Source organism: Lytechinus pictus, chromosome 1 (assembly GCF_037042905.1).
Source record: "Lytechinus pictus isolate F3 Inbred chromosome 1, Lp3.0, whole genome shotgun sequence".
Lineage (NCBI taxonomy): Eukaryota > Metazoa > Echinodermata > Echinoidea > Temnopleuroida > Toxopneustidae > Lytechinus > Lytechinus pictus.
In genome coordinates this window covers 7,250,433-7,274,431 of record NC_087245.1, presented here as the reverse complement: position 1 = coordinate 7,274,431, position 23,999 = coordinate 7,250,433, and the positions used below count along the sequence as shown (strand labels likewise).

General features: G+C 36.7%; 1 protein-coding gene across 5 annotated transcripts in view; it reads right to left on the bottom strand.

Moving 5' to 3' along the window:
* The window catches only part of LOC129254649 (mucin-3B-like), a 115,472-nt gene extending 91,780 nt beyond the window's left edge, over positions 1–23,692 (bottom strand). For all 5 annotated transcript variants that reach the window (XM_064115673.1, XM_064115681.1, XM_064115689.1 and 2 more), the window contains exons 1-20: positions 23,455–23,692; positions 22,945–23,187; positions 22,435–22,677; positions 21,588–21,830; positions 20,735–20,977; positions 20,225–20,467; positions 19,378–19,620; positions 18,231–18,473; positions 17,499–17,747; positions 15,300–15,536; positions 13,825–14,079; positions 11,904–12,143; positions 10,790–11,032; positions 10,278–10,520; positions 8,317–8,559; positions 6,529–6,768; positions 5,410–5,652; positions 4,898–5,140; positions 2,434–2,676; positions 20–262 (exon numbers count right to left, since the gene is read on the bottom strand). In XM_064115673.1, the coding sequence (XP_063971743.1) occupies positions 20–262; positions 2,434–2,676; positions 4,898–5,140; positions 5,410–5,652; positions 6,529–6,768; positions 8,317–8,559; positions 10,278–10,520; positions 10,790–11,032; positions 11,904–12,143; positions 13,825–14,079; positions 15,300–15,536; positions 17,499–17,747; positions 18,231–18,473; positions 19,378–19,620; positions 20,225–20,467; positions 20,735–20,977; positions 21,588–21,830; positions 22,435–22,677; positions 22,945–23,187; positions 23,455–23,551 (4,720 nt within the window). In that variant the 5' untranslated portion in view covers positions 23,552–23,692. The remainder of the gene's footprint in view (positions 1–19; positions 263–2,433; positions 2,677–4,897; positions 5,141–5,409; positions 5,653–6,528; positions 6,769–8,316; positions 8,560–10,277; positions 10,521–10,789; positions 11,033–11,903; positions 12,144–13,824; positions 14,080–15,299; positions 15,537–17,498; positions 17,748–18,230; positions 18,474–19,377; positions 19,621–20,224; positions 20,468–20,734; positions 20,978–21,587; positions 21,831–22,434; positions 22,678–22,944; positions 23,188–23,454) is intronic.
* Between the last annotated feature and the right edge of the window lie 307 nt (positions 23,693–23,999).

The window sequence follows — 23,999 nt, the reverse complement described above, 5'->3', positions numbered from 1 at the left end:
GAGATAGATAAGAACTCACCAGTCACAACTATATTGAAGGTACAGACTTCTGTATTCCCTGCAGTATCCGTTGATGTGTAGTTCACTATGGTATTTCCAATTGGAAAATAATCCCCAGGATTGGCAGTAGACGTCAGTGTCAGCTTACGATTATTATCTGTTGATGTAGGTGGTGTCCAGGTTACTACAGCTGTAGCATTACCACTGTCTGTGCCAACATTCTGATCACTGGGACATCCACTGATGACTGGATCCTCATCGTCTGTCAACGCAACAACAACATCATGAAATAGGCTAGCCTCTTGTCGAGGCCCTGTCGGCTGCTTTCCGAGCGAACATGGCTAAGCAAGGGATATAGCGAAGCAGAGCGCCGCGAGACAGGGCCTCTTGACATCTGAGCCGAATTTCACCGACTTTCTTTTGCTTTTTTAATTGTTTTTACCAATATCCCGACCAAGAACTGGTCGGTGAAAATCCAATGAGAGTGCAGGCAGCTATAACGTCATATTGAATATTCATGAGGTCATCTTGAATGGGGACCCGTGGATTCTTGGCGAAGAGTGAAGACGAAACATCAAAGAGCATTGAATATGCCTCTAAAATGCTGAATATTGACAGATTTAAGGATTTGCAAGTCAATGAAATTGAATCTGCACTGAAAGGACGAGATGTTTTGTAAATCTACCCACAGGATATGGAAAAAATGCGATTCCACTATGCGTCGATTATCGATCTCCGCTGTGCAGTGAGGGAATGCTGGAGTGGAGTTGCTTCCCCTTGACTCGAGTCTAACCAGTATCTCCCGGGAAGTTTCGGGGGGTGATGGGTCTGTTACGGCCAGTACTAGTAGTACCATTACTAGTAGCATTTTGCTGGTTATATCCCCTTTAGTGTACCGCAATTAAATGAATCCCCTGCAGAATTGTGGACTACTATAGTATTCCGAACCCCGGACGAAACAGCTTTAACATTTCATTGGTTTACTAGGTGACCGGTAATATCATGACTCATGTATATTCATTAGGAAGACGTTCCTCATGAATATATAATTCAGCTCAGATGTCAAGAGGCCCTGGCTTGCACCAGGCCTAATTCGCTTCGCGAATGAGGAAATCCCTCGCTCGAATGAAGAAATCCCTCGCTTCGCTCGGGAAGCAGCCGCCAGGGCCTCGACAAGAGGCTAGAAATAGGCATGATTAGCAATTATGTGCTCGCTAAGGCGAGCACATAATACGCCTGCCTGTAACTCAGAAAATGAAGTTATTGGTCAAGCAAGAAAAGTGGAAGGTGAGAATTCACCTTTGACCTTCTGACCTCAAAATCAATATAATTCCTGGGACCCATGCTAGTATCATACACACCAATTTATATGAGCCTAGGTTAAGTTAAACTAAACTCGCATTTACAAGGACTGCAGAAGGGCAAGATGAAAACATGTCACTGTGATCTTGACCTTTGACCTTTTGACCTCAAAATCAATAGGCTTCCTGGAATCCATGCTAGTATCATACACACCAAATAATATGAGCCTAGGTTAAGTTAGACTGAACTTATCGCATTTACAAGGACTGCAGAAGGGAAAGATGAAAACATGTCACTGTGACCTTGACCTTTGACCTTTTGACCTCAAAATCACTAGACTTCCTGGGAGTAATTCTAGTATCATACACACAAAATTATATGAGCTTAGGTAAAGTTAAACTGAAGTTATCGCGTTTACAAGGAAGAGTTAATGGACGGACAGATAGAGAAACGGACAGACACCGAGCGTGATACCATACTACGTTCCGTAGGACGGGCGCATAAAAACAATGGAGCTAAAAATCTTTGATACACTCAAATTAGGTACCCTATCAAGGTATTCCAATTCCAATAGAAAAAATAGAAGTCTTGACATGATTTGAGAAGAAAGAATAATTGGCCAAACTTTTGTCATCTCAGATTAACATCTCACTACTGCATTCAAATAAACATGTCTGTATTTTACTCATGACAGGAACATCATCTCAGATGCTAAATCAGCTACAGGGCTATTCCTCATGTGTCCTCATGCAAGGTTTTTATGAAAGTTGATTATATCCATTTCAAAGAAGTATATTAGGGAGAAAAATTTGTATATAATTAAAAAAATAAAGAACACATGGTTTTTACAAGGGGTGCAGATAAAGTGGTTACTCACGTTACGGTTCAGATGGGCTATATGTACAAAGACACATTGAGCTCATGTCCACCAACCTATGGAATTGCCCTACACCTAAAATCTTATTTGTAATTTGAAATTCTTATCAAAATGAATCTGAATGCAATGTTTATTACATGTCAGTTCAACTCAAAAGCATGTTGTTGTTAAACTAGTTCTTAGATTGCCAGTCTGATAGATTGAAAGAAAATTAGTATCTACAGGTTTGAACATATTTATTCCTTCTAACTTGCCTGTTACAACAAGGTAGAAGACACAGTTGACCGCATTTCCAGCAGAATCTATTGATGTGTAAGTCACTGTGTTGTTTCCAATAGGAAGGTAATCTCCAGGATTGGCAGTGGATGTCAGTGTCTGAGTACCAGAATTATCTGTTGCTGTAGGTGGTGTCCAGGTTACTACAGCTGTAGCATTACCGCTGTCTGTGCTGACATCTTGATTACTTGGACATCCATTGATGACTGGATCTTCATTGTCTGTATAAACAAAAAAAAACAAAAAAACTTCGACCTCATTGGTGAATTCTACAGCATTGTTTGGCCAACCATTTTATTTTAAGTGACAATGGAACATTTTACAGACTATGCTTGCCCAACAGAGCCGAGTAATCGAGTCTACCCGATTCTTGTCACCAGAGACAAAGAGTCAACCCCCTTGTTTCAGAGTCAATTACTCGAGCCTGAAGGATTCACTGTACAAGAGAACCGATTCTCTTTTTTAACATAACCTAAAAACCCTGTTGATACTCGTTCAGGACTAAGTTTATAATTTTAGGCTCAAAACATCATGACCAAAATTGACAATTGTTTGGAAATGTTATACACTAGGGAGTTTATTGTGCCATAAACTCCTCCAAGAACCGAAGCCTTAGGTCAGAACAGGAGTCGGTTCTGGGAAAGATGGGAATCACTAACGCCTATTACAGACAGTAAAATAAAATGGTCCAACACCTCAAAACAGACACAACGATCTTATGGTGGAATTCCTGAATATACTTCAACAAAATTGAGTTTGACGATCAAGTAGTAAATATAGGCCACAATGTTTCTTAACACCATGCACGCAACATACACCAGGGGCCCGTTTCATAAAGCTGTCCATAAGATACAAATGACTTTACGAACGACTGGTGACCATTTCTTGTTCTAAATGATCTCCCTATGTAACTGATTTAGCGACTAAGAACAGGTTCCAGTTGTGCGTTACTTTAGGAACAGCTTTATGAAACACCCACCAGGCTATTACGTCTTACAAGGAACTGCTCTCTTCCAAGGAAGTTAATCTCTTTGAGGTCTGATTGGATCTTATAGCCAGATAAGCCTGTTCACAGTTTTACATTGTGCAATAGCAGTAAAAGGTCATTTGAGATACCAAACCATGAAGGTAGTTTTCAAATTAATAATAATAATAATAATAGGCATTTATATAGCGCCATCTATCTAGAAATATTCTATTCCGAGGCGCACAAGAAAAGAAAGAAAGTTTGGATGAGTGTCAAAGTGCCTATAACTAATACTGTTAGAAAAGATAAGACTTCAGTTTAGATTCACTGACATACTGTAGGCATTTGTGTATTCCTTTTAGAATATTCTTTTCATCACATCCAAGTTGAAGAATAACAAAGCCTTCATAATCACTGGTATTTGACATTAGCCCAAACAATAGTCAAATGTGCCTAAAGCAGACAATAAAACAAACAGATTTCCCAACATTACCCTCGATGTTCCATCCTAGTCACCTGGGGGGCATTTCATGAAAGGACTTGTCAGACGTTTTATCCGACAAGTCCCATTCTATCCGACATTTACCATAGAAACAGTGCCTCTCTCCCAATCAAAATCATAGAAAGATGTCAGATCTGAAAACTTGTCGGATGAAAATAATGATGATACGCTCCCCTGGTCTATACAATGCTTTTTGTTCTTAGAATTTAAATGCTTTAAAAGCTTACACAACATTTTCATTTGAAATTGAAGTGCTCATCTTAATGACAAATAAAAGGTCATTTGAGAAAAGTTTATCATGACATAACCGTAAACTGGCCTATGGTCTATCGCTCACCCGTGACTACATAACATGAAGGTTTCCCTAAGTACATGCAAATCCCTCACCAAGTTTGATTTGACAAGAAAGGCTTGGGACTAGTCTTAATGTCTTACTTCAAATAAACTTTGACTTTGAAGTCAGACATTAAGACTACTGCAAAGACTTTCTTGTGAAATCAAACTTAGTTAGGGATTTGGGGAAACCTTCAAGTTATGTAGTCACGGGTGGCCAAATTCACAAAAGTGGTTTTGAAAAACATTGGTTGAATCCATGATTTAGGCAGATATCCTGTATAAATAACGCCTCACTTACCACGTATATTAAAATATGTCCAATGCTGATGCACATTTTTCCACAGTGCTCCAAATTGACGTCTGTTGCCATGGCTGAATAGGCAATTTTATTCATGAGTCTACTGTTTTGAAGTAATGAGTCGACTAACATATAAAATAACGTTCTCAACCATGGCAACAGGCTTCAATTTGGCGCACTGTGACAAAAGCGAACATCATTATTGGACATTTAATATTATAAATGTAAGTGGTAAATCAGGCGTAATTTATACAGGAAATATGCATAAACCAATAGTTTTCAAAATCACCTTTGTTTGGCAGGCTGAACTGTCTCCGTCAAGGCCAAATTATTACTTACCAGTAACAGATATGTAGAAAGTACATGTTTCTGTATTTCCAGCAGCATCTGTTGATTTGTAAGTCACTGAGTTGTTTCCGATAGGAAGGTAATCTCCAGGATTGGCAGTGGATGTCAGCGTCTGAGTACCAGAATTATCTGTTGCTGTAGGTGGTGTCCAGGTTACTAAAGCTGTAGCATTACCACTGTCTGTGTTGGCATCTTGATTACTTGGACATCCACTGATAACTGGATTCTCATTGTCTGAGAAGAAAACAAGAAAAGTTCCTCAGTATTTATTCTTAATTTCTCATTTCGTAAACTGTAAAACACAAACTGTTGCTTTCCGAAGAGAAGGCAAAAAAGTGACTAAGATTGTGACCTATTCAATGACAAACATCTGAAGCTGAAATCTATTTTCATACTGCATGAATTTCTTGAACATATCTTTGATAAAATGAAATAATTTCAACTATTCAGAAGGTCAGCAGCAATTCCCAGTTGATAGAAAATTTTCTTTGAAGAACACTTACCAGTAACAGATATGTAGAAAGTACATGTATCTGAATTTCCAGCAGCATCTGTTGAGGTGTAAGTCACTGTGTTGTTTCCAATAGGGAAGTAATCTCCAGGATTGGCAGTGGATGTCAGTTTCTGAGTACCAGAATTATCTGTTGCTGTAGGTGGTGTCCAGGTTACTAAAGCTGTAGCATTACCACTGTCTGTGTTGACATCTTGATTACTTGGACATCCATTGATGACTGGGTTTTCATTGTCTGAGAAGAGGACAGAAAATAAATAACTTACTAATTCACTATACACTACCCCTATTTGGTAATATATATGCGTCCATTCACAAAGTGATAAAGCTAAGAAAATCTAACCCCCAAATAATTGAAATAACAGATCAATTTTGTAAATTCTCACGTTCTAGCACACTTTTTATCTTACAAAATTTCCAAGGATAATCAACCAACATCAACATCAATTTTTAAGTAAATCTTTCATCGAGACTTACCATATAAAGACAAAGTATGAATTGAAGTTGAATAAAAATTTCCTTATAATACTTTATCCCCCTGCCCTACCACGGATATGTGTGCTAGTATAGATGGCAGAATAAGACAAATTTACAGATAAGAAATGATAAAATCAAAAGGATACTTCTGTTTCTATCGAAATAAAATCATGAAATCACAATATTTACAAGAATTAAAGCACGATCAGAGTTAAATCAGAGAAACAATGAAATAAAATATAAAAGTATTGAAAAATTGCAGAATGAAGACTAGAAACACCTCTCATTCAATGTCGAGGCTCAGAATTCTCTATTGGATTTAATCCCTGAAGAAATACACTTCTTTTTGGAGTGCACATTCTCTTTGAAACAGATTATGGATTAGGATAGATGAGTCACCTTATCTCAACTTTGACTTCAAGAAACAAGTTTGTTCAAAGTTCAAAGTAATCAATTTTGAAAGCAAATTTTCTTCATCCTGAATGATTTTCCAGGGAAAGTTTTGAATAAGTAATTTTGGTACTTGTAGACTGACTTGGGTATTTAGAAACAGTACTTTTGAGATTCTACATGTACTTAACGAAAAGAATCAAAGAGGGTTTTCACAAATTTTGAAATTTCAAAATCCACTTACCAGACACAGTTATGGTGAAAACACAAGAAGCAATGTTCCCTGCACTATCACTTCCATTATAAAACACATCTGTAACCCCAATGTTGAACTGATCCCCAGATGCATGAGATGATGTAACATTGACATCTACATTGTCTGTGAAACTAGGTGCTGACCATTTCACAGTAGCATTTGGTTGACCTAAACCTGTTGATACGTTCATGTTGGAGGGACAACCGGTGAAATCTGGTGGCTGTTCATCTGTTGAAGCAATTAATGGGTATTCCATGGTTTATCATGTCAGGGACACAACTAGGCAAAGATGCAATCAAAGGGTATTCAATGTTTTATCATGCCAGGGACACAACTTGGCAAACATGCAATCAATGGGTATTCAATGTTTTATCATGCCAGGGACACAACTTGGCAAAGATGCAATCAAAGGGTATTCAATGTTTTATCATGCCAGGGACACAACTTGGCAAACATGCAATCAATGGGTATTCAATGGTTTATCATGTTAGGGACACAACTCGGCAAACATGCAATCAATGGGTATTCAATGTTTTATCATGCCAGGGACACAACTTGGCAAAGATGCAATCAAAGGGTATTCAATGTTTTATCATGCCAGGGACACAACTTGGCAAACATGCAATCAATGGGTATTCAATGGTTTATCATGTTAGGGACACAACTCGGCAAACATGCAATCAATGGTATTCAATGGTTTATCATGTAAGGGACACAATTTGGCAACCGTACAATCAATGGGTAGTCAATGGTTTATCATGTTAGGGGATACGAAATGAGCTTGAAAAAAGAGATGCGATCAATGGTCATATATCACCTTATTCATCAAAATACAGGAACAAAAAATTGTTGGTTCTATGTAATCAGGGTTGCCTCATTAGTTATACAAACTGCTGTCCTAAGATAAAATCAATACAACATTTCTAACAAGAGTGTCACTGGGGCAAGCACATACTACGCCCGCCTCAAATGCAGAAAATAGAGTAATTGGTGGAGCAAGAAAAATGGAAGGTTTAGACTTGACCATTGGGCCTAAAAATCAATAGAATTCCTGGGATCCATGCTAGTATATACACACCAAATTATAAGAGCCTAGGTTAAGTTAAGCTGAAGCTATAGCATTTACAAGGGCTGCAGAAGGGTAAGATGAATACATGTCACTGTGACCTTGACCTTTGACCTTTTGACCTCAAAATCACTAGACTTCCTAGGATCAATTCTAGTATCATACACACCAAATTATATGAGCTTAGGTAAAGTTAAACTGAAGTTATCGCGTTTACAAGGAAAAGTTAATGGACGGACAGATAGAGAAACTGACGGACACCGAGCGTGGTACCATACTACGTTCCGTAGGACGGGCGCATAAAAACAATGGAGCTAAAAATCTTTGATACACTCAAATTAGGTACCCTATCAAGGTATTCCAATTCCAATAGAAGAAATAAAAGTCTTGGCATGATTTGAGAAGAAAGAATAATTGGCCAAACTTTTGTCATCTCAGATTAACATCTCACTACTGCATTCAAATAAACATGTCTGTATTTTACTCATGACAGGAACATCAGCTCAGATGCTAAATCAGCTACATGTACACCTAAAATCTAATTTGTAATTTGAAATTCTTATCAAAATGAATCTGAATGCAATGTTTATTACATGTCAGTTCAACTCAAAAGCATGTTGTTGTTAAACTAGTTCTTAGATTGCCAGTCTGATAGATTGAAAGAAAATTAGTATCTACAGGTTTGAACATATTTATTCCTTCTAACTTGCCTGTTACAACAACGTAGAAGACACAGTTGACCGTATTTCCTGCAGAATCTATTGACGTGTAAGTCACTGTGTTGTTTCCAATAGGAAGGTAATCTCCAGGATTGGCAGTGGATGTCAGTGTCTGAGTACCAGAATTATCTGTTGCTGTAGGTGGTGTCCAGGTTACTACAGCTGTAGCATTACCACTGTCTGTGCTGACATCTTGATTACTTGGACATCCATTGATGACTGGATCTTCATTGTCTGTATAAACAAACAAACAAAAAAAAACTTCGACCTCATTGGTGAATTCTATAGCATTGTTTGGTCAACCATTTAATTTAAAGTGACAATGGAACATTTTACAGACTATGCTTGCCCAACAGAGCCAAGTAATCGAGTCTACCCCATTCTTGTCACCAGTCAACGAGTCAACCCCCTTGTTTCAGAGTCAATTACTCGAGCCTGAAGGATTCACTGTACAAGAGAACCGATTCTCTTTTTTAACATAACCTAAAAACCCTGTTGATACTCGTTCAAGACTAAGTTTATAATTTTAGGCTCAAAGCATCATGACCAAAATTGACAATTGTTTGGAAATGTTATACACTAAGGAGTTTATTGTGCCATAAACTCCTCCAAGAACCGAAGCCTTAGGTCAGAACAGGAGTCGGTTCTGGGAAAGATGGGAATCACTAACGCCTATTACAGACAGTAAAATAAAATGGTCCAACACCTCAAAACAGACACAACGATCTTATGGTGGAATTCCTGAATATACTTCAACAAAATTGAGTTTGACGATCACGTAGTATATATAGGCCATAATGTTTCTTAACACCATGCACGTAACACACACCAGGCTATAATGTCTTACAGGGAACTGCTCTCTTCCAAGGAAGTTAATCTCTTTTAGGTTTGATTGGATCTAATAGCCAGATAAGCCTGTTCACAGTTTTACATTGTGCAATAGCAGTAAAAGGTCATTTGAGATACCAAACCATGAAGGTGGTTTTCAAATTCACTGACATACTGTAGGCATTTGTGTATTCCTTTTAGAATATTCTTTTCATCACATCCAAGTTGAAGAATAACAAAGCCTTCGTAATCACTGGTATTTGACATTAGCCCAAACAATAGTCAAATGTGCCTAAAGCAGACAATAAAACAAACAGATTTCCAAGCATTACCTTTGATGTTCCGTCACCTGATCAATACAATGCTTTTCGTTCTTAGAATTTAAATGCTTTAAAAGCTTATGCAACATTTTCATTTGAAATTGTAAAAGGTAATTTGAGAAAAGTTGATCGTGACCTAACCTGAACTGGCTTATTGTCTCTCGCCTACCCGTGACTACATAACATGAATGTTTCCCAACTACATGCAAATCCCTCACCAAGTTTGATTTCACAAGAGAGTCTTGGAAGTAATCTTAATGTTTGACTTCAAATAAACTTTGACTTTGAAGTCAGACATTAAGACTACTGCAAAGACTTTCTTGTGAAATAAAACTTGGTTAGGGATTTGGGGAAACCTTTAAGTTATGTAGTCACAGGTGGCCAAATTCATAAAAGTGGTTTTGAAAAACATTGGTTGAATCCATGATTTAGGCAGATATCCTGTATAAATAACGCCTCACTTACCACGTATACTAAAATATGTCCAATGCTGATGCACATTTTTCCACAGTGCTCCAAATTGACGTCTGTTGCCATGGCTGAATAAGCAATTTTATTCATGAGTCTACTGTTTTGAAGTAATGAGTCGACTAACATATAAAATAACGTTCTCAACCATGGCAACAGGCTTCAATTTGGCGCACTGTGACAAAAGCGAACATCATTATTGGACATCTAATATTATAAATGTAAGTGGTAAATCAGGCGTAATTTATACAGGAAATATGCATAAACCAATAGTTTTCAAAATCACCTTTGTTTGGCAGGCTGAACTGTCTCCGTCAAGGCCAAATTATTACTTACCAGTAACAGATATGTAGAAAGTACATGTTTCTGTATTTCCAGCAGCATCTGTTGATTTGTAAGTCACTGAGTTGTTTCCGATAGAAAGGTAATCTCCAGGATTGGCAGTGGATGTCAGTGTCTGAGTACCAGAATTATCTGTTGCTGTAGGTGGTGTCCAGGTTACTAAAGCTGTAGCATTACCACTGTCTGTGTTGACATCTTGATTACTTGGACATCCACTGATAACTGGATTCTCATTGTCTGGGAAGAAAACAAGAAAAGTTCCTCAGTATTCATTCTTAATTTCTCATTTCGTAAACTGTAAAACACAAACTGTTGCTTTCCGAAGAGAAGGCAAAAAAGTGACTAAGATTGTGACCTATTCAATGACAAACATCTGAAGCTGAAATCTATTTTCATACTGCGTGAATTTCTTGAACATATCTTTGATAAAATGAAATAATTTCAATTATTCAGAAGGTCAGCAGTAATTTCCAGTTGATAGAAAATTTTCTTTCAAGAACACTTACCAGTAACAGATATGTAGAAAGTACATGTATCTGAATTTCCAGCAGCATCTGTTGAGGTGTAAGTCACTGTGTTGTTTCCAATAGGGAAGTAATCTCCAGGATTGGCAGTGGATGTCAGTTTCTGAGTACCAGAATTATCTGTTGCTGTAGGTGGTGTCCAGGTTACTAAAGCTGTAGCATTACCACTGTCTGTGTTGACATCTTGATTACTTGGACATCCATTGATGACTGGGTTTTCATTGTCTGAGAAGGGGACAGAAAATAAATAACTTACTAATTCACTATACACTACCCCTATTTGGTAATATATATGCGTCCATTCACAAAGTGATAAAGCTAAGAAAATCTAACCCCCAAATAATTGAAATAACAGATCAATTTTGTAAATTCTCACGTTCTAGCACACTTTTTGTCTTATAAAATTTCCTTGGATAATCAACCAACATCAACATCAATTTTTAAGTAAATCTTTCATCGAGACTTACCATATAAAGACAAAGTATGAATTGAAGTTGAATAAAAATTTCCTTATAATACTTTATCCCCCTGCCCTACCACGGATATGTGTGCTAGTATAGATGGCAGAATAAGACAAATTTACAGATAAGAAATGATAAAATCAAAAGGATACTTCTGTTTCTATCGAAATAAAAATCATGAAAATCACAATATTTACAAGAATTAATGCACGATTAGAGTTAAATCAGAGAAACAATGAAATAAAATATAAAAGTATTGAAAAATTGCAGAATGAAGACTAGAAACACCTCTCATTCAATGGCGAGGCTCAGAATTCTCTATTGGATTTAATCCCTGAAGAAATACACTTCTTTTTGGAGTGCACATTCTCTTTGAAACAGATTATGGATTAGGATAGATGAGTCACCTTATCTCAACTTTGACTTCAAGAAACAAGTTTGTTCAAAGTAATCAATATTGAAAGTAAATTTTCTTCATCCTGAATGATTTTCCAGGGAAAGTTTTGAAAAAGTAATTTTGGTACTTGTAGACTGACTTGGGTATTTAGATACAGTACTTTTGAGATTCTACATGTACTTAACGAAAAGAATCAAAGAGGGTTTTCACAAATTTTGAAATTTCAAAATCCACTTACCAGACACAGTTATGGTGAAAACACAAGAAGCAATGTTCCCTGCACTATCACTTCCATTATAAAACACATCTGTAACCCCAATGTTGAACTGATCCCCAGATGCATGAGATGATGTAACATTGACATCTACATTGTCTGTGAAACTAGGTGCTGACCATTTCACAGTAGCATTTGGTTGACCTAAACCTGTTGATACGTTCATGTTGGAGGGACAACCGGTGAAATCTGGTGGCTGTTCATCTGTTGAAGCAATTAATGGGTATTCCATGGTTTATCATGTCAGGGACACAACTAGGCAAAGATGCAATCAATGGGTATTCAATGTTTTATCATGTCAGGGACACAACTCGGCAAACTTGCAATCAAAGGGTATTCAATGTTTTATCATGTCAGGGACACAACTTGGCAAACATGCAATCAATGGGTATTCAATGTTTTATCATGTCAGGGACACAACTCGGCAAACTTGCAATCAAAGGGTATTCAATGTTTTATCATGTCAGGGACAAAACTTGGCAAACATGCAATCAATGGGTATTCAATGGTTCATCATGTTAGGGGTACAGCTTGGCAAACATGCAATCAATGGGTATTCAATGTTTTATCATGTTAAGGCCACCGCACACCTTACGACTGGTCTGCGACCCGATTTCAGAATAAAATGTAATAGAATTTGATGCTAATATTGAGACTTGGAATATCTTACTGTAATGTTCTAAATCATCGTACGAATACCTATGATAAAATTTGTGACTATGCTGTCATCCTTCTTAGAATAAAAGCGAATTTGATATCTAGTCGTAATGACGTCATAGCAGTCGTACGATTGGCTACGATTTGAAACTAATTTGGACTTTACTCCAAAATAAGGACTTGCAATCTTTCAAAATTGTTATAATATTATTATTTCAATTAATTTTAACCTCAAATGAAATGATATGTTCCATTCACATCTTCAGAAAATGAGCAAAATGCGATTCGTTCCAAAATCGGGTCGCAGACCAGTCGTAAGGTGTGCGGTCGCCTTTAGGGGTACAGCTTGGCAAACATGCAATCAATGGGTATTCAATGCAGGGTGCGACATAAGCGCTTGCCCGATTGCCCAGGGCAAGTAAAATTTAGAGTCAGGCAAGTGTTTTGAAGCAAAGACAAAAACTGCTTGCCCGAATCGGGCAAGCAAAATTCTCCTATGGAAATTATATTTTAGAAAGATTCCCCATATTTCACCATCAAAATATAGAAAAGAAAAAGAGACAAAAAAGCTATATCATTAATTTCTTCTTTCGAATTGCAAAATGTGCGCCTTTTTCTGCAATAAACACACAGCTCAGAGACGTACACACACACACAGAATCAATGGCAGTCTAGCATTCCTAGCTAGCTAGCGCATATTCCAAGCAGCCGATGCATGTAGTTAAGTTTTTACGGAGTACGGTGCTGCACGAACGAAGTTTGCTCTGGAAGAAATCTCCCACAGAACTGTCAAATTCCACATTTCTTACCAATGAAAATTCTTGTAGTGTCCATATTTCCTAAAAATTGGGGGTAGCTCTGTCATTTGTAAGCAGTAAAAGGAGAAATTTTCACTTCTGTTATGCTTAAAAAAGATCGGGTTTCGAATGATCGTCTGTATCGCACACACTGAAATACATTGACAGTCCCACATATGCATTTGTGTGTATGTTGATAAACGTGGTTTCTTTAGCAACTATTTTTTTTGCCAAGGAAATTGATAAATTTTCTTCTTTATTTATACTGGATTAGTTTGAGCTTTCTTCCTCTCTCTTTTCTTTCTTTCTGCCTATCTTTCCTTCTTTTGAATCTCTCTTTATTTCTTTAAATTTCCTTCCTTCTTTTGTTCATATTAATTAATATCATACATACATATCAATAATACTAGCGGCACAAAATCTAAACTTACCATTGATTGTTATATCAAAAGTACAATTGCCCGTATTCCCAGAGAGATCAGTAGCTTGGTAAATAACTTTAGTTGTGCCTACAAAGAACTGCGATCCTGACGAGTGACTTTCTGAGACTCCCGTGAGATTAACGGTTGCATCCACGTTATCTTGGACTGTTGGTACAACCCAGCTAATGTTTCGATAGTTTAGATCAGTCAGTGTAGTATTCATCACTTTCGTTGGACATGCTGTGTAGTAAGGGGCCTCTTGGTCTTAAAACATGAAAACAAAGATAAAACAGATTCATTCACACTAAAATATCATAATATTACTTTTAACCCTATGCAGCCCATGGGGGAGGGGAGGCATTTTTTTTAAAGATAATTTAAGAAAATTGCAGGGGGCTACATAGGAAAATTGGGTTGGAATTAGTGGAGGGGGCTTTTTGGACCCCCTGGCATTTTTGTAATAAATCTGTAACAAAAAAAAATATCGCACCGTGATGTTTCACGAATATTTATCCTTCAAGTTTAAGAACAAATTTGTGACACAGGGGTACATGATTCCAAAGTAGCGTACTTCATGTCAGATCCATAAGTGCTAAAAAACATGATTTCATGTACAAATCCAATGCACATTCTGCATGTAGCCAAAACTCATAAATGTATAATTTTTATTTTAACTGATTAAAAGCAATATATTTCATGTTTTTATGACTGAAATAGTGTTGCTGACAATTTCCATCGAAAAACAAAGAAATATATAAGAATTAAAAAAAATTGATATTTTTAGAACCAAATTATCATTTTATGCATTAATTCGCATAGTTAATTAATTAGAAATAGATATGAATAATTTTGGTACAATCAAATTGCTGAGATTATGTCATGAATGGCATGGGAGTCAATTTTCGTTGCAATCACGCAATACACAAAAGAGATTCCCCCTTTCCTCCCAAACTCCCCTGGCTATGCAATTTCAAAACAGCCCAGGCTATATTGGGTTAAACATTTATTTGAGAATGGGCTAAATATTCCCCCCCCCCCCCCGAATGGACAATGATAATGGCAGAAATATACCTATCAAGTAGTGGAGCTCAAAAACAAAGCTTTGTGATTTTCAAGATTGATCATAAAGAATTGGAACCAATCATAATCACATGATTGAACACTGGGACCAGGGCCAAGCCTTACGAAGAGTTACAATTGATCTGATCTACTTCAAATGTATGGAAGTCCATCATTGTCAGATTTTTTCTACAAGACATTTGCGCGATGTCATTTGTAATGAAAGAGAAGCACCCTCACTTTTCAAGAAAACAATGAATGTTAAATAGACATCAAATCTAGAAAATATTTTGAACAAACATGCATTTTATATGTTGACGTTGCTGGCTTTCCATACTTGTGGTTGATCAGATCAATCGCAGCTCTTTTCAAGACATGGTCCTGGTTAGGTTACAAGTATAGATGTAATCTAGAAACAGACCTACCTTCTAATGTGAATGTGAAAACACACATTGCTGTATTTCCAGATGAATCTACAGCGTTATAAGTGACAGTCGTACTGCCAAGAGGAAATACATATGAAGTGTTGTAGTCTGAAGTCAGAGTAACTGCATCATTATCAGTAACAGTAACAGTCCAGTTTAGTTTAGCGGTGTCTCCTCTAAAGTCTGTCCCAAAAGTTTCATTTGATGGACAGGCAGAGAAAATGGGACTTTCCACATCTGAAATAGAGCCAGGGCAGAGATTGACAACACTGACAATAAGAATTTAAAGCCACTTATCAATTGTTTCATGAGAAAAATATAACACAAATTACACAATACAGTAAACAAGATTTACATGATCCCCAGAGGGTATTCATTTGTCTCACAATCTACTATGGTCAACAAGGAAATTCGTGATCACTCTCGCAAAAAGTGTTCACTAGCTTTCTAGGAAATTCGTGATCACTCTCGCAAAAAAGTGTTCACTAGCAGTGCACGCCGACCCGATCGTTCCCGGCCCCGAGCAAGGGACAGCTAAGCTAGTCAACCCCCACCTACGGGAAACTAGCGAGACCGCCAATTTTGTCTTATTTGCATACTGCCGACTCGCGGCGTATTTGCATATACCTCAGGCTTATTTGCATATACGGATCACCGGCCACACCGTACATCGACGCACTGATTGGTGAAACGCCCGACCAATCACACAACGGAACAGTGCCCACCTATTGTTCCCGCGTTCGTGTGTACGGTCCTGGGGATTGGTATAAATAGACTACGTTATCAGATAATTTTCGTCACTTGATAAAGAGTTGCAGCGGCACTCGAAAGCTCGTGAACTTGTAAGCTAGTGAAGCTAGTCCGCAATAATGAACCTATTTAGTAAGATTGACATGTTTTTAAATATTCAACAGATTAAAATCAAATCGGTTCTAAAATGAGAAATCAATGATGATAATTTCAAAATCAAAGTTTGATGGAGGAAGTCAATTTTCTAAATTGTTGTATACTATATTTTCTTTCTTTTGCCTAACTTTAAATGAGGAGAAGATTTCCCAATATTTCATTCTGCTAATCAACGATTAGGGCAATTTTAAATACAGACAAATAGTTTCGCAGGGAGTTGTCATCGTTTTCTTTCTTAGTGCTCATCGCTATGGTAATGTTTTTGGCATAAATGTAGGTGCCACACCCGAGCTGACAGGTCGGGCATGGTGTATTGAATAGTAGTGTACAAGCAAGAAGTATGTTTTACGTTTTTTTCCTTTCATTCATCTGGGTTTCCTGCCAGTCGCCATTTTGATATTTCATGATTTACTTTATCTTCAACTTTTAAGTCATCAAATCTTCCTCACTTTTGTGAGGTCATCAACTATTTGGATAAAGATTGTAAATTAATTTATCAGAAGAGTAGAGGAGTTGTCCTTTTGATGTATTTGAAGTCACTTTGGTGGTAAGCATCAATTATTGAATTATTTTTAAATTGGGCATAATACAGATTTTAACTGAAAATTAGGTGAGGTTGTAATTAATTATTGAATTCTTAAGGAATGATTACACAAGGCGATAAAAATATTTATTTTATAAAAAATCACTCATTAATCATTGATTGATTTTTATTGTAAATGTCTTAAAAGAGTATATGAAAATATCCATCATATTTCAAGGGCCCCATACAACTGTGAGCTGTCAATCATGTTTCGTGTATATGCATGACTGAGGGTGATTGAGTGTGAGTGTTTTATTGAGTCAGTAAATGCTCCAAGTTCTCTTTAATTCAAAGCAATCATTTTCTAAAATACACCTGAATATTCAAAATTCGATTAGGTTTATAAAACTTTAGGAATCGATCAATATTGATTTTCTGACATCTCAATGTTTGTATAAAGATTGAAACTAATTATATCAATTTTTGTGTACACTGACATTGGCTTTATACAATACATTTTTGTTTATTGGAACTGAAAGTTGCTCATTAATCAAATTATTCATAAATTTTACTCAAAGTGTGAGGGCTTCGATGTACTGAGTATCCACATACATGTACAAGTCTATCACTCTTTTCTTTCAGGACCCAAAAATAGGGCCGTGAAAGTATCCGTACAAAGGAAAAAGAGAACATTCTTATAAATCAATCTACAAGATAGAATATTAATCGTTTCAAAATGAGAGAGAGAGAGAAGAACAGGTCAGACTTACCAGACACGTTGACAAAAAAGGAGCATGATACGCTGTTACCCGATGGATCTGAAGCAGTATACATGACTAATGTTTCACCAATTGAAAAGTTTCCCGGAGCTAGACCTGCAGTCAAATTGGCTGTAATTGGCCCTGAATTATCTGAAGCTGTTGGAACAGGATAATTGACCTCCGCCACTTGCAATCCAGCAGTGGTATTTACAACATAATCGGATGATGGACAGCCCATGAGGACAGGATCTTCCACATCTGTTAAAGAATAGGAAATGCTTCTCAATTAATATTCCTTACATAAAGTAACCACAAGGATATACAAAATCCATGCCACACATTGAAAAAATAACTCCCTCCAAAAATTTCTGAGGTATAAAAAAAAAAAAAAAAAAAAAAAACTGTGCTTTATCTGATCCATGGAGAGGGGTACCCCAAAAAGCCAATAAAGTGAGCTATTCCTAGAAAGCTCCAAGGGAGTGGAGAGAGTGCATACATTGTGTACTGACAAGCCAGAATCCCGGGATAAAAATAGTATCTGACAACAGCCTACAGACTTTGTGTCTCTGGAACATAAAACATTTAGTCAGCGATTGATCACGCGGCAAATTTCTATGATTGATTGCATCGATTGTGTATGATCAATCGTAAAAATCAGTCCTATTCTTCGCTATGTTACATGAGCCAGGGCCCTGATGCATCATCATAAAACTATAGTTCTATCACAGTTTTGTCACTCACCCAATACTTCAATCCTAATCGTGCACTTGTCAGTATTGCCAGCATCATCTTGGGCTACGTATGTGACCATAGTTTCACCGATAGGAAACTGGTCACCTGAAGTACTGGTTCCTGTTACATTAACTGATCCAGAGTTGTCTGTTGCTTTTGGGTCAACCCAAAACACCAGAGCAAATGCTACACTTGGAAGGGTGTTTTGAGTGAGTAATGTGAAGCATCCGGTCAAAACTGGGGCTTCGTTATCTATAGCAAATAAAAAGAAACAAGCATAAGAAATTCATGATTGTGTTAACATTGTCTATTTCCTCATTGGAAGGTGTTTCATTATTGCTTTTACCTGACATATTAAAAAGATTGCCAATATAATGACATTTATTATCACCATCATCATCTTCATCATAAACATTGTCACTATATCATTATTATCAATATTAATAATATTAGCATTATCATCATTATTGTTATAACTATCAACATCATCATGGAATTCCTTATATAACCTATGGACTGAAATTAATATCAATTTTCATGAAGGATAAGGAAATGTGGCCGACATCCGAACAAATTTCAAATGTTTGTTTAAATCTAATGACCTATATAACATGAAAATATGATTTTATGATCATGAATTATTGAGCTATCTGCACTGCAATGATGAGCATAGACTGAAAATGATTTTTACTTAAAAATGACCGATGTATAAATAACCCTTGCAAAGGTGAATGCAGATTGCATCAGTTTTTATCTGGGTAAAATGGCTGATGTGATCATGAATTCATGAGCTTTCTCTAGTATAAAGATGAATAAGTATTAAAATTATTCTTTTGCCTAACCATAATGGCTTATCTGACCTTAAAAGCAAGGACCTTTAAATAACAGGGGAATGTCTTATTCCTCTACAATTGACAGTTCCCATAGTAACAGACATCCGTGTTTCTCATGCAATTAAAGTCATGGCAAGGTAGGGATGTCACCTTGTAAAATGACAGAAGTTAATGAAATGATCTCCTGGTCATTGATACCACATATTGCATATAAAATTAGGATAGTTTGATAATAAAGGAAAACATGCAGGAAGGAATAGTGGAGAAGGCACACTATGATATAGAAAACACATATGGCTGTATTTCCTTTCAAGATTGCTTACCAGTAACAGATGTGTAGAAAGTACATGTATCTGAATTTCCAGCAGCATCTGTTGATGTGTAAGTCACCGAGTTGTTTCCAATAGGAAAGTAATCTCCAGGACTGGCAGTGGATGTCAGTGTCTGGTTACCGGAGTTATCTGTTGCTGTAGGTGGTGTCCAGGTTACTAAAGCTGTAGCATTACCACTGTCTGTGTTGACATCTTGATTACTTGGACATCCACTGATAACTGGATTTTCATTGTCTGATAAGAGAACAAGATGTCAGCTTTGAAGATTTGCATGGTGGCAAGACTGAATGGAGAGTTTTGCGGTAACACCATGAACAAGTTCCTTGGTATTCATTCATCTTCAGTAAAATATACAAGGTGGTTTGTGAACCAAAAGTCTTGCTTAATTTCAGGATCAATAAAATATGTAATATGATATTTTGACCTCTAGATGACCTTTGACCTTATTATCCTCATGAAAATGCATGTGGTAATACCCAACAATCATTTGTACCAAGTGTAAACAGAATGATGGAGAAAATAAAGAAATGAGAGAAAGTTGAACAAAAACTTTACCTTTTGAACCCTAAATGACCATCGTCCTCAACCATACACATGCCGTATTAACAATTGTTCTTTTGAACCACGTGTGATTAAATTGATGCAGAATAAAATAATAATTGAGGAACAAAAACTATTTAAAAGGATAGAAGCGACCTGATATCATTTGACCTTTCAACCCATAGATGACCTTTGACCCTGTCATCCTCAGGACATACATGTGGTATTATCGAAGGACCCAAGAAACATAGTTTAGCAATTCCTAGTCGATAGGAAAGGATCTTTGAAGATTACTTACCAGTAACAGATATGTAGAAAGTACATGTATCTGTATTTCCAGCAGCATCTATTGATGTGTAATTCACTGTGTTGTTTCCAAGAGGAAAGTAATCTCCAGGATTGGCAGTGGATGTCAGAGTCTGAGTACCAGAATTATCTGTTACTTTAGGTCCTGTCCAGGTTACTAAAGCTGTAGCATTACCACTGTCTGTGTTGACATCTTGATTACTTGGACATCCAATGAAAACTGGATTCTCATTGTCTGAGAAGAAAACAAGAAAAGTTCCTCAGTATTTATTCTTAATTTCTCATTTCGTAAACTGTAAAACACAAACCGTTGCTTTCTGAAGAGAAGGCAAAAAAGTGACTAAGATTGTGACCTATTCAATGACAAACATCTGAAGCTGAAATCTATTTTCATACTGGATGAATTTCTTGAACATATCTTTGACAAAATGAAATGATTTCAATTATTCAGAAGGTCAGCAGTAATTCCCAGTTGATAGAAGTTTCTTTCAAGAACACTTACCAGTAACAGAAATGTAGAAAGTACATGTATCTGTATTTCCAGCAGCATCTATTGATGTGTAATTCACTGTGTTGTTTCCAAGAGGAAAGCGATCCATAGGATTGGCAGTGGATGTCAGAGTCTGAGTACCAGAATTATCTGTTGCTGTAGGTGGTGTCCAGGTTACTAAAGCTGCAGCATTACCATTGTCTGTGTTGACATCTTGATTACTTGGACATCCATTGATGACTGGATTCTCATTGTCTGAGAAGAAAACAAGAAAAGTTCCTCAGTATTTATTCTTAATTTCTCATTTCGTAAACTGTAAAACACAAACTGTTGCTTTCCGAAGAGAAGGCAAAAAAGTGACTAAGATTGTGACCTATTCAATGACAAACATCTGAAGCTGAAATCTATTTTCATACTGGATGAATTTCTTGAACATATCTTTGACAAAATGAAATGATTTCAATTATTTAAAATGGCTGATTTGATCATTAATTCATGAGCTTTCTCTAGTATAAAGATGAATAAGTATTTAAATTATTCTTTTGCCTAACCATAATGGCTTATCTGACCTTAAAAGCAAGGACCTTTAAATAACAGGGGAATGTCTTATTCCTCTACAATTGACAGTTCCCATAGTAACAGACATCCGTGTTTCTCATGCAATTAAAGTCATGGCAAGGTAGGGATGTCACCTTGTAAAATGACAGAAGTTAATGAAATGATCTCCTGGTCATTGATACCACATATTGCATATAAAATTAGGATAGTTTGATAATAAAGGAAAACATGCAGGAAGGAATAGTGGAGAAGGCACACTATGATATAGAAAACACATATGGCTGTATTTCCTTTCAAGATTGCTTACCAGTAACAGATGTGTAGAAAGTACATGTATCTGAATTTCCAGCAGCATCTGTTGATGTGTAAGTCACCGAGTTGTTTCCAATAGGAAAGTAATCTCCAGGACTGGCAGTGGATGTCAGTGTCTGGTTACCGGAGTTATCTGTTGCTGTAGGTGGTGTCCAGGTTACTAAAGCTGTAGCATTACCACTGTCTGTGTTGACATCTTGATTACTTGGACATCCACTGATAACTGGATTTTCATTGTCTGATAAGAGAACAAGATGTCAGCTTTGAAGATTTGCATGGTGGCAAGACTGAATGGAGAGTTTTGCGGTAACACCATGAACAAGTTCCTTGGTATTCATTCATCTTCAGTAAAATATACAAGGTGGTTTGTGAACCAAAAGTCTTGCTTAATTTCAGGATCAATAAAATATGTAATATGATATTTTGACCTCTAGATGACCTTTGACCTTATTATCCTCATGAAAATGCATGTGGTAATACCCAACAATCATTTGTACCAAGTGTAAACAGAATGATGGAGAAAATAAAGAAATGAGAGAAAGTTGAACAAAAACTTTACCTTTTGAACCCTAAATGACCATCGTCCTCAACCATACACATGCCGTATTAACAATTGTTCTTTTGAACCACGTGTGATTAAATTGATGCAGAATAAAATAATAATTGAGGAACAAAAACTATTTAAAAGGATAGAAGCGACCTGATATCATTTGACCTTTCAACCCATAGATGACCTTTGACCCTGTCATCCTCAGGACATACATGTGGTATTATCGAAGGACCCAAGAAACATAGTTTAGCAATTCCTAGTCGATAGGAAAGGATCTTTGAAGATTACTTACCAGTAACAGATATGTAGAAAGTACATGTATCTGTATTTCCAGCAGCATCTATTGATGTGTAATTCACTGTGTTTTTTCCAAGAGGAAAGTAATCTCCAGGATTGGCAGTGGATGTCAGAGTCTGAGTACCAGAATTATCTGTTACTTTAGCTCCTGTCCAGGTTACTAAAGCTGTAGCATTACCACTGTCTGTGTTGACATCTTGATTACTTGGACATCCAATGAAAACTGGATTCTCATTGTCTGAGAAGAAAACAAGAAAAGTTCCTCAGTATTTATTCTTAATTTCTCATTTCGTAAACTGTAAAACACAAACTGTTGCTTTCTGAAGAGAAGGCAAAAAAGTGACTAAGATTGTGACCTATTCAATGACAAACATCTGAAGCTGAAATCTATTTTCATACTGGATGAATTTCTTGAACATATCTTTGACAAAATGAAATGATTTCAATTATTCAGAAGGTCAGCAGTAATTCCCAGTTGATAGAAGTTTCTTTCAAGAACACTTACCAGTAACAGAAATGTAGAAAGTACATGTATCTGTATTTCCAGCAGCATCTATTGATGTGTAATTCACTGTGTTGTTTCCAAGAGGAAAGCGATCCATAGGATTGGCAGTGGATGTCAGAGTCTGAGTACCAGAATTATCTGTTGCTGTAGGTGGTGTCCAGGTTACTAAAGCTGCAGCATTACCATTGTCTGTGTTGACATCTTGATTACTTGGACATCCATTGATGACTGGATTCTCATTGTCTGAGAAGAAAACAAGAAAAGTTCCTCAGTATTTATTCTTAATTTCTCATTTCGTAAACTGTAAAACACAAACTGTTGCTTTCCGAAGAGAAGGCAAAAAAGTGACTAAGATTGTGACCTATTCAATGACAAACATCTGAAGCTGAAATCTATTTTCATACTGGATGAATTTCTTGAACATATCTTTGACAAAATGAAATTATTTCAATTATTCAGAAGGTCAGCAGTAATTCCCAGTTGATAGAAGTTTCTTTCAAGAACACTTACCAGTAACAGAAATGTAGAAAGTACATGTATCTGTATTTCCAGCAGCATCTATTGATGTGTAATTCACTGTGTTGTTTCCAAGAGGAAAGCGATCCATAGGATTGGCAGTGGATGTCAGAGTCTGAGTACCAGAATTATCTGTTGCTGTAGGTGGTGTCCAGGTTACTAAAGCTGCAGCATTACCACTGTCTGTGTTGACATCTTGATTACTTGGACATCCATTGATGACTGGATTCTCATTGTCTGAGAAGAAAACAAGTTCCTTGCTATTCATTCTGAATTTTTATCTTTCGTAACTTGACACCTCACAAATCCCCAATTTAAGGAAAAATGTGTCATAAATGCATAATTATTATAGATGTCTGGGAAGAGTATCTTCTACAAAATAATTTGATACCAAATACCAAAATACCAAAATAATATAAGTCTTCATGCTTGAATAATCAGTAGGTACATGTATTTATTGCAGTGATGTATGTTTGGACTTGTGCCAAAGTAAGGCAAGACTGCAATGAAACCAGATGCCATTGATGTCAAAATCCTAC